Source organism: Hemitrygon akajei, chromosome 15 (genome assembly GCF_048418815.1).
Source record: "Hemitrygon akajei chromosome 15, sHemAka1.3, whole genome shotgun sequence".
Lineage (NCBI taxonomy): Eukaryota > Metazoa > Chordata > Chondrichthyes > Myliobatiformes > Dasyatidae > Hemitrygon > Hemitrygon akajei.
Window position 1 is genome coordinate 4,804,821 of NC_133138.1, and position 11,415 is coordinate 4,816,235.

Consider the following 11,415-nt stretch of genomic DNA (forward strand, 5'->3'; position numbering starts at 1 on the left):
CAATTTACCAATTAGCCTACCAATTGGTACACCTTTGGACTGTGGGAGAAAACCAGAGCATTGTACCGGGAGGAAGAACTTGTAGATAGCGGCAGAATTGAACACTGAACTCAGAGGCCCTAAGCTGTAACTGTGGTGCCCGAATATTCTTTTTCCCAGGGTTGGAGAAATAAGACCCAGAGGACTCCCTGCCCCACCTTGCTCCCCATCCCACCACTCTCCATTTATTTCCACCACCCCTGTAACTTGGTGTGTTGTGACCATCGATCTTGAGAGTGTATCCCCCTCTTTTTCCCTGCAGGGGTGCAACGCCTGAAGCAGACAGAGGCAGCCTCAAGGACAGCGGGCAGGGGGAGAGCGAGGAAGGAGACAGCGACAGTGACGGAGGAAGGACATCACCCATTGACCAGCTGCTGGAGGACGGGCTGAGTGAGTTGCTGGCCGGCGGGAGCTGGACGTCACCGACAGGTGAGAGACATCTGTCCTACACCGAGTGGGGAGAAGGGAGCCAATGTACGTCTGGCTGAGCGTCTTTGTGACAGGGTGGTGCCGAGGGAGCAGGTCTCTGTATCTGGCCTAATCATCTTTTTGTCTCTTTGTTTTAAAGATAAATCTATTAACACATCAAAAATCACATTACATAAAATTTTAATGTAATAATTTACGATTTTGTTTTTCATTTTTTAGACATTTATTTTATGATTTTATTCACTGAACATGGGACAATGATTGGAGATTTGGAGGTATATAAAATTAAGAGGGGTAAACACCAGCAGGGTTTTTCCACAGGGTTATGGGTTAAGGGTGAGTTACTTAAGGGGAACCTGAGGGGGAAATTCTTCACTCAGAGGGTGGAGTGAGTGTTGAAGTGGTGGATGTAGGGTCGATCTCAACTTTCTATTCATTTATCTGTTTGTTTATTATTTTTTATTTAATGATACAGCGCGGAACAAGCCCTTCTGGCTCAACAAGCTGAACCACCCAGCAACCCACTGATCTAATCCAAGGCGAATCACAGGGCAATTTCAATGACCAATTAACCTACTAACCAGTATGTCTTTAGACCCACACACTCACAGGGAGAACATACAAACTCTCTACAGTTGATGCCGGAATTAACTCCGAACTCTGAATCCCCTGAGCTGTAATAGCATCAGCTAACTGCTACATTACTGTGGATTATAGTCTAAAAATAGAATAAAATATGGAATAAATAGGGATGCTCTGTAGCGTAATGTTTTGCAGTACCAGTGACCCAGGTTTGATTCTCACTGCCATCTCTACATTCTCCTCGTGACCACATAGGTTTCCTCTGGGTGCTCCGGTTTTCTCAAAGATGTACCAGTTAGGGTTAGTGAGTCATGGACATGCTATTTTGGCACTGGAAGTGTGGTGACACTTGTGGGCTGCCCCCAGCACAATAGACAATAGGTGCAGGAGTAGGCCATTCAGCCCTTTGAGCCAGCACCGCCATTCACTGTGATCATGGCTGATCATCCACAATCAGTACCCCGTTCCTGCCTTCTCCCCATATCCCTTGACTCCGCTATCTTTAAGAGCTCTACCTAACTCGTTCTTGAAAGCATCCAGAGAATTGGCCTCCACTGCCTTCTAAGGCAGAGCATTCCATAGATCCACAACTCTCTGGGTGAAAAAGTTTTCCCTCAACTCCGTTCTAAATGGCCTACCCCTTATTCTTAAACTGTGGCCTCTGGGTCTGGACTCCCCCAACATCGGGAACATGTTTCCTGCCTCTAGCGTGTCCAATCCCTTAATAATATTATATGTTTCAATCAGATCCCCTCTCATCCTTCTAAATTCCAGTGTATACAAGTCTAGTCGCTCCAATCTTTCAACATATGACAGTCCTGCCATCTTGGGAATTAATCTCATGAACCTACACTGCACTCCCTCAATAGCAAGAATGTCCTTCCTCAAATTTGGAGACCAAAACTGAACACAATACTCCAGGTGTGGTCTCACCAGGGCCCTGTACAACTGCAGAAGGACCTCTTTGCTCCTTTACTCAACTCCCCTTGTTATGAAGGCCAACATGCCATTAGCTTTCTTCACTGCCTGCTGTACCTGCATGCTTACTTTCAGTGACTGATGAACAAGGACACCTAGATCTTGTTGTACTTCCCCTTTTCCTAACTTGACACCGTTCAGATAGTAATCTGCCTTCCTGTTCTTGCGCCAAAGTGGATAACCTCACATTTATCCACATTAAACTGCATCTGCCAACTCACCCAACCTGTCCAAGTCACCCTGCATTCTCATAACATCCTCCTCACATTTTACACTGCCACCCAGCTTTGTGTCACCTGCAAATTTGCTAATGTTACTTTTAATCCCTTCATCTAAACCAATAATGGATCTTGTAAATAGCTGCGGTCCCAGCACCGAGCCTTGCGGTACCCCACTAGTCACTGCCTGACATCCTCGGACTGTGTTGCTGACACAAACAACACATTTCACTATGCGTTTTGACGTACATGTTCTAATTTTAAATGTCATCTCCTAATAAACCCTTTGCTCAATCTCTTATTCTAGAATGATAAGAAACAAGATTTACCAGGACTAGAGAGTTTGAGTGAGGGAGAGAGAGAGAGAAGGGTCAGGCAAGCTAGGTCATTATTCCTTGGAACATAGGAGACATAGGGGTGACCTTAGAGCCATGTGATCACACACCAGGGAAAGGAACTTTAAAACTAGAGGACAAAGGTTTAAGGTGAGAAGGGGAAGATTTAAAAGGAACCTGGTTCATGGGTCAGCACCTGCAGCCCATTCACACTTTGGGGGTAACCGCTTCACATAGAGGGTGCCAGATACAAGCTACAAGGCAGGGACAATAACGACATGTTAGCATACGGATAAGCACATGGAAAACGTTAGAGGGATGCAGACCATGGGACCATCTTGGTTGGCCTGGTGAGTTAGACCGAAGGGCCCGTTTCTGTGTTCGATGACTGTTTTAAAACACACATGCGTGTCCCAGAGAAGGGGTTGCTGGTGACCATGTACTGTGTCCCCTCCCTCCCAGGACATGCTGTCTTCTCACTGCTGCCATCAGCAAAATCTCATGACCCACACCACCAGGTTCGGGAACAGTTATTACTCCTCAACCATCAGGCTCCTGAACCAGAGGGGATAACTTCACTTGCCCCATCACTGAACTGTTTTCAAAACCTATGGACACACTTTCAAGGACTCCTCAACTCATGTTCTCAATATTTATTAATTTTATTATTATTTTACCCTTGTATTTGCTCAGTTTGTTGTCTTTTGCCCATTTGTTGTTTGTCCATCCTGTTGGGTGCAGTCTTTTATTGATTCTACTGTGTTTCTTTGTATTTACTGTGAATTCTCACAAGAAAATGAATCTCAGGGTTGTATATGGTGGCATATATGTACTTTTCCATTGGGATCAATGAAGCATCTATCCTTGATAGTAAATCTACTTTGAACTGCATTCCACGTCTTGCTGAAAATGGGCTGCTGGTGCTGACCTGTGTTAGAACAAAGACATGGGAGCAGAGTTAGGCCATTCAGCCCATTGAATATGCTCTGCAATTCCATCATGGCTGATCCCAGATCTCACTCAACCCCATACACCTGCCTTCTCACCATATCCTTTGATGCTCTGACTGATCAGGAAACTATCAGTTTTCGCTTTAAATATACCCATGGTCCGTGGCAGAGCAGTCCACCGATTCACTACTTTCTGACCAAAAAAAATCTTTACTTCTGTTCTAAAAGGTTGCCCCTCAATTTTGAGGCTGTGCCCTCCAGTTCTGGACACCCCCACAATAGGAAACATCCTCACCACATCCACCGTATCTAGTCCTTTCAACACTTGACAGGTTTCAATGAGATCCCTAAACATCCCTTATAAATTCCAGTGAGTACAGGCCCACAGCCAAATGCTTGTCATGTGTTAACCCCTTCATTCCCAGATCATTCTCATGAACCTTCTCTGGATTCTTTCCATTAACAACGCATCCTTACTGAGATCCGGGGCCCAAAAATGTTGACAATATTCCAAGTGCAGCCTGACCAGTGTCTTATAAAGCCTCAGCATTATCTCCTTGCTCTTATATTCTATTCCCCTTGAGATTAATGCCAACATTGTATTTGCCTTCTTTACTGCAAACTCAATCTGTAAATTAACCTCCTGGCAGTCTTGCACAAGGACTCCTAAGTCCCTCTGCACCTCTGATGTTTGAATTTTCTCCCGATTTAGATAATAGTCTGTAATATTGTTCCATTTACCAAAATGAATTATCATACATTTTCCAACACTGTATTCCATCTGCCACTTTTTTGCCCATTCTTCCAATTTGTCTAAGTCCTGCTGTAATCACATTGCTCCCTTAGCACTACCTACCCTTCCACCTATCATCATATCATCTGCAAACAAAGCCATCAATTCCATTATCTAAATCACTGACAAACAATGTGAAAAGCAGTGGTCCCAATACTGACCCCTGAGGGACACCACTGGTCACTGGCAGCCAACTAGAAAAGGTCTGTTTTATTCCCACTCACTGCCTCCTGCCCATCAGCCATTTCTCTATCCATGCCAGTATCTTTCCTGTAATGCCATAGGATTTTATCTTGTTAAGCAGCCTCACGTGTGGCACCTTATCAAACACCTTCTGAAAGTCCAAGTAAATAGCATCCACTGCCTCTCCTTTGTCCACCCTGCATCTACCACCTCACTCTACTCCTATCCTGACTGTCGCGTGGCAAAGGCAGTAATCCTGAGATTACACTACTATCCTTGAGGTCCTGCTTCTCAACTTCCTTCCTAACTCCCTGTATTCTGCTTTCAGGACCTCCTTCCTTTTTCTATGTAGTTGGTACAATATGTACCATGACTTCTAGCTGTTCACGCTCTCTTTTCAGGATATTGTTCAGAACCATGGCGGACCGTGGCACCTGAGAGGCAAACTATCATCCATGTTTCTTTTTCGCATCCACAGAATCACCTATTTGTCCCCCTAACTATAGGGCCCCTGTTACTGCTGCCATCCTCTTCAGTTCCCTACCCTTCTGAGCCACAGGGCCAGACTCACACAGCTGCTGTTGCTTCCCCCAGGTAGGTTCCCCCCCACCACCTCCAACAGTACTCAAAATGGAGTACTTATTGTTGAGAGGGACTGTCACAGGGGTGCTCTCCACTATCTAACATTCCCCTTCCCTCTCCTGATGGTCCCCATTTATCTGTCTCCTGTAGCCTTGGGGTGACCACCTCCCTGCAGCTCCTATCTACCACCTCTTCACTTTTCCTAACAAGCTGAAGGTCATCGAGCTGCAGCTTCAGTTCCCTAACACAGTCTCTAAGGACTGCATCTGGATACACCTGGCGCAGATGTTTTGGTGAGAATGTACGGCCGGTGACTGTGTCCAATGTCCTGTTTTGTTGAGAGTGGATTGCTTATGCTGACCCATGTTCTGTGTTCTGTGACCTGTGTTATGGTGAGAATGGATGGCCGGTAACTGTGTCCCATATCCAGTGACCAGTTATGGTGAGAATGGATGGCTGGTAACTGTGTCCCATGTCCTGTAACCTATGTCTAGTGTCTTGTGTTATGGTGAGATGGACGGCCAGTGACTGTCCCATGTCCAGTGACCTGTTATGGTGAGAATGGCTAGCCAGTGCTGACCTGCGTTCTGTTGCTTTTCCAGGGCTGACAGTGGGAGAGAGCGGAGCAGAGAGGCTGAGCCTCGAGGACCTGTGCTGGACATTGCCCTCGACGCTGCCCTCTTCTGACTATAAGGAGAATGTGTTCAGCCCCGAGTCCATGGAGGCAGGGGGTGCCGTGGACGGAGAGAAGGCCATGTTCTCTACCTTTGGCAAAGGTGGGCCGGAGCATGACTCTGGTGCAGGATCAGGCTCCGATTCGCTCCTGACCGAGATGGGTGCCCTCTTCCAACAGCTGCTCTCGCAGAAAGCCGAGGTGTATAGACAGCCTGGCCCTGACCTCCTTCGCAGACTGTCTGCCCGCTGGAGTGTTCTGTGTGAGGGGGAGATGTCCTCGGGCCGATGCAGGGGCAGCCGCCTCCCTGGACTGCCCGAATCGCCAGCACAGGGACCTGGATCTGAGTAGCAACTCCAGTGATGGTGAGTGAATTATCCCATTTCCTTCCCTTCCTCACTCCCCTCTAGCTCCCACTGCAGAATGTACAGTGCAACCTGCTCGCAGTTTCAAACTTCTGGGTGTGCACACCTGACACAACCTCTCGTGGTCCCAGAACATATCCTACACAATCAGGAAAACCTCTGCTTTCTGAGGTGGCTGGAGAGACCGGTTAGCCTGATGTCAGTGGTGGGAAAGATGCTGGAGTCAATTATAAAAGAGGAAATTACGACACATTTGGATAGCAGTAGAAGGATCAGTCTGAGTCAGCATGGATTTATGAAGGGAAAATCATGCTTGACTAATCTTCTGGGTTTTTTTGAGGATGCAGCGTACCTGGACTTCCAGAAAACTTTTGATAAAGTCCCACATAGGAGATTAGTGGGCAAAATTAGGGCACTTGGTATTGGGGGCAGAGTACTGACATGGATTGAAAATTGGCTGGCTGACAGGAAACAAAGAGAAGCGATTAACAGGTCCCTTTCGGAATGGCAGGCTGTGACCAGTGGGGTACTGCAAGGTTTGGTGCTGGGACCGCAGCTGTTTACAATATACATTAATGATTTAGATGAAGGGATTAAAAGTAACATTAGCAAATTTGCCGATGACACAAAGCTGGGTGGCAGTGTGAAATGTCAGGAGGATGTTATGAGAATGCAGGGTGACTTGGACAGGTTGGGTAAGTGGGCAAATGTATGGCAGATGCAGTTTAATGTGGATAAATGTGAGGTTATCCACTTTGGTGGCAAGAACAGGAAGGCAGATTACTATCTAAATGGAGTCAAATTAGTAAAAGGGGAAGTACAAAGAGATCTAGGTGTTCTTGTACATCAGTCAATGAAACCAAGCATGCAGGTACAGCAGGCAGTGAAGAAAGCTAATGGCATGCTGGCCTTTATAACAAGAGGAATTGAGTACAGGAGTAAAGAGGTCTTTCTGCAGCTGTACAGGGCCCTGGTGAGACCCCACCTGGGGTATTGTGTGCAGTTTTGGTCTCCAAATTTGAGGAAGGACATTCTTGCTATTGAGGGAGTGCAGTGTAGGTTCATGAGATTAATTCCCAAGATGGCAGGACTGTCATATGTTGAAAGATTGGAGCGACTAGACTTGTATACACTGGAATTTAGAAGGATGAGAGGGGATCTGATTGAAACATATAAGATTATTAAGGGATTGGACACGCTGGAGGCAGGAAGCATGTTCCCGCTGATGGGTGAGTCCAGAACTAGAGGCCACAGTTTAAGAATAAGGGGTAGGCCATTTAGAACAGAGATGCGGAAAAACTTTTTCACCCAGAAAGTGGTGGATATGTGGAATGCTCTGCCCCAGAAGGCAGTGGAGGCCAAGTCTCTGGATGCATTCAAGAGAGAGTTAGATAGAGCTCTTATAGATAGCAGGGTCAAGGGATATGGGGAGAGGGCAGGTACTGATTGTGTATGATTAGCCATGATCACAGTGAATGGCGGTGCTGGCTAGAAGGGCCGAATGGCCTACTCCTGCACCTACTGTCTATTGACAGAGCTGGACTGTGCACGGCCCTTATCAATTTTTATTAACACACTATAGAAAACATCCTATCTAAATGCATGTTTGATTTGACCACAAGATTGTTGTGGGTCAAGCTAAGAAACAGTGAGGGTAGAAAGACCCTGATGGAAGTTACAGATCTTCAAGCAGCAGCAAAGGTGTGGTCTACAAATCACAATGGGAGATAGAAAATGCATGTCAAAAGGGCAAGGTTACAATAGTCATGGGGGATTTCATATGCAGGTAGATTGGGAGTAGCAGGTTGGTGCTGGATCAGCTATTTTGAACTGGGTGTTATACTACGAACTGGAATTATTAGAGAACTTAAGGTAAAGGAACCCTTAAGAATCTGTGATCATAATATGATTGAATTCACCCTGCAATTGGAGAAGAAGCCAAGGTCAGATGTGTCAATATTACAGTGGAATAAAGGAATTACAGAGGCACGAGAGAGGAGTTGGCCAGAACTAATTGGAAGGGTACACTAGCAGGGATGATAGTGGAGCAGCAATGGCTGGAGTTCCTGGGAGCAATTTGAAAGGCACAGGATAGATACATCCCAAAGAAGTAGTACTCTAAAGGCAAGATGATGAAACTGTGGCTGACAAGACAAATCAAAGTCAATATAAAAGCCAAAGAGAGGGCATATAACAAAAATTAGAGGGAAGTTTGAGGATTGGGAAGCTTTTAAAAACCAACAGAACATAACCAAAAGAGTAAAAGAAGAAAAAGATGAAATACGAAGGAAGCTAGCCAAAAATATTAACGAGGATGCCAAAAGTTTCTTCAGCGATATAAAGTATAAAATTGAGGTGAGAGTGGATATCGGACAGCTGGAAAAATGCTGCTGGAGAGGTAGCAATGAGGTAGCAATGGGTGACAAGGAAATGGTTTACAAACTGAATAAGTATTTTGCATTAGTCTTCACTGGGGAAGAGACTAGCAGTAAAGAAGCACAGAAGTGAGTGAAATTGTCATTACTAGTGAAAAGGTGCTTCAGGAAACTGAAAGGTCTGAAGGTAGATAAGTCACCTGAACTAGATGATGTACACCCCAGAATTTTGAAAGAGATGGCTGACGGATTGTGGAGGCATTAGTAATGATCTTTCAAGTATCAATGGATTCTGGCATGGTTCCAGAAGACTGGAAAACTGCAAATGTAACTTCACTCTTCAAGAAGGGAGAGACACATAAGAAGGAAAATTATAGGAATTAGTCTGACCTCAGCGGTTGGGAAGATGTTGGAGTGCATTAAGGATGAGGTCTTGAGGTACTTGGAGGTATATGATAAAATAAGCCAGTCAACATGGTTTCCTCAAGGGAAAATCTTGCCTGACAAATCTGTAATTCTTTGAAGAAATAACAAGCAGGATAGACAAAGGATAATCGTTGATGATGTGTACTTGGATTTTCAGAAGGGCTTTGCCAAGATGCCACACATGAAGCTGCTTAACAAGATACACAACCAATTGGTATTACAGGAAAGAAACTAAGATGGATAAAGCAGAGGCTGCTTGGCAGGAGGCAAGAGTGCGAATAAGGGGGCCTTTTCTGGTTGGATGCCGGTGACTAGTGGTGTTCCTCAGGGGTTGGTGTTGGGCCCGCTTCTTTTTACATTACACGTCAATGATTTGGGTGAAGAATTGATATCTTTGCGGCCAGGTCTGCAGATGACATTAAGTCAGGCGGAGGACCAAATAGTGTTGAGGAAGCAGAGAGGTTACAGAAGGACTTAAACAGTTTAGGAGAATGGGCAAAGAAGTGGCAGTCTTGGGAAGCGTGTGGTCATGCATTTGGGTAGAAGAAATAAAAGCTTCGACTATTTTTTACACTCTGTATGGGAGGCTCTCAGCTTAAACACCTGACATAAGCTACACAACTCAGATGGCAGTGGGAAATTGAACATGAAACACCAAACAGTACAGCACAGGCCCTTCAGCCCACGCTGTTGTGCTGACCTTGTAACCGACTGGAAGATCAATCTAATCCTTCCCTCCCACACAGCCCTCCATGTTTCTATCATCCATGTGGCTATCTGAGTTTTTAAAATGCCCCTAGTGTATCTGCCTCGACCACCACATTTCACCATTCTCTGCAGAAAATCCGCTTGTACCCCTCCCATCCCGTTTGAGACGGTGGGTTTGGTTTGTGCTGATATAATTCAGATTGCCCGGTATGGGGTTGGAATCTGACCAGGTGCTTCCTCTGAGCTGGGGAAGGAGGGACCCCACTGAGAACAGACAAGTGTTCGGTTGTGACTCCGGCTTGGATACGCTGGATTACACAAAAACTGTGGGTGGAGGGGTGGGAGGATTATTATCCACTGGTACAAACACACCTTTAGCCTCGCTGGAAACACTTTACAAGTTGGACTGGCCTCTCTGGGATTACTGATCCTTGTAGAATCACATTTCCAAACCCCCTTTCACACCTGTACCTCAGTACAGTCCTGAGTGCTGTACTCCCAACTTGTCTTTTGGAACACCACAGCACAGAAACAGACCCCCTGGTCCATCTAGTCTGTGCCAGGACTCTTATTCTGCCTAGTCCCATCACTCTGCACCTGGACTGCAACCCAACCCATTCACGTACTTCTCTTTTCAAAGACAATAAGGTAGTGGTAGTGTGACATGATTACAGCTCGAAGCATTCTGGAGTTTGGAGCTCAATTCCATCACTGTCTGGAAGGAGCTTGTACTTCCTCCCCATGAACTGTGCCGGTTTCCTTCCATGGGCCAAGGATTTACCTGTTTGTAGGTTATTGTAAATTGTCCTGTGATTTGGCTAGAGTTGCTGGGCAGCACAGTTTGAAGGGCCTGTTCTGGGTTGTATCTCAAAATTGAAATTGATCCTGCATGCATCACTTGCGTTGGCAGCTCAATCTACACTCTCACCACCCTCTAAGTGAAGTAGTTACCCTTCAGGTTCTCTTTAAATATATCACCGTTCACCCTTGGCCCATGACCTCACCCAGCATCAGTGGAAAAAGCCAGCTTGCATTTACCCTAGCCTTACCTCTCATTTTGTTTCCAGTACCTCTATCAAATCTCCCCTCATAATCCTGAATAAAATCATAAAATGAATGCATATGTAAGTAATTTATGCTTTGATGTCTGTGAAGAGAAGCTGTTAGCCTCGCTACTATTTCATGGCCTCTTCTCTGTTTAGGTCTTGGCAGTCATTCATGGCAGAGGAGGAGGGAGGATCTGTGGAGCAGATTGGCTCTGTTTCTGGTAATATCTCCCCATCAGTTTCTCCAGATGCCGGATGAGGACCCTCCACACAGTTGGCTGCTTTGATTGTCAACGTGGTTTGTCACCGTCTCCCCAGGAGGTCATCGGAAGTTCTCCCTCCAGCACCAGCCGAGGGCTATTATCCAGAACACCATTCCTTTACCTCCCAGAACAGGACCAATATGGTTCCTCTGCTCAGTTCCAGGACCAACGATCGTCTTGGGTAGACTCACAGGATAAATATTTCACACTGGACTTCTCTGACTGATGGATATTTCAACCTATCTCAGTTAAATATATTTTTCTATACTATTTAATGATTTATTTCTGACCAGTGCCAATAATGTTATATTTTATTTTCCATCACTGTTTTATTACTCAAGTTGACTAATGTATATTTTGCTGTTAACAATAAAATTTGTGATGTTTTTTGTGGAATTGGAGAGTGGACAGGTTTCTTGTGAAGCTGAGAAAGGCTGATTGGTGTCCACTAATATCACAGTATTCCTCAC

The 11,415-nt window shown here is 45.5% G+C and overlaps 1 protein-coding gene across 1 annotated transcript in view; it reads left to right on the forward strand.

The window, feature by feature from the left end:
* Positions 1 to 11,415, forward strand: part of pcdh12 (protocadherin 12) — a 37,394-nt gene extending 25,979 nt beyond the window's left edge. The window contains exons 4-6 of the mRNA XM_073067088.1: positions 302 to 468; positions 5,692 to 6,127; positions 10,839 to 11,415. Of these exons, the coding sequence (XP_072923189.1) occupies positions 302 to 468; positions 5,692 to 6,113 (589 nt within the window). The 3' untranslated portion in view covers positions 6,114 to 6,127; positions 10,839 to 11,415. The remainder of the gene's footprint in view (positions 1 to 301; positions 469 to 5,691; positions 6,128 to 10,838) is intronic.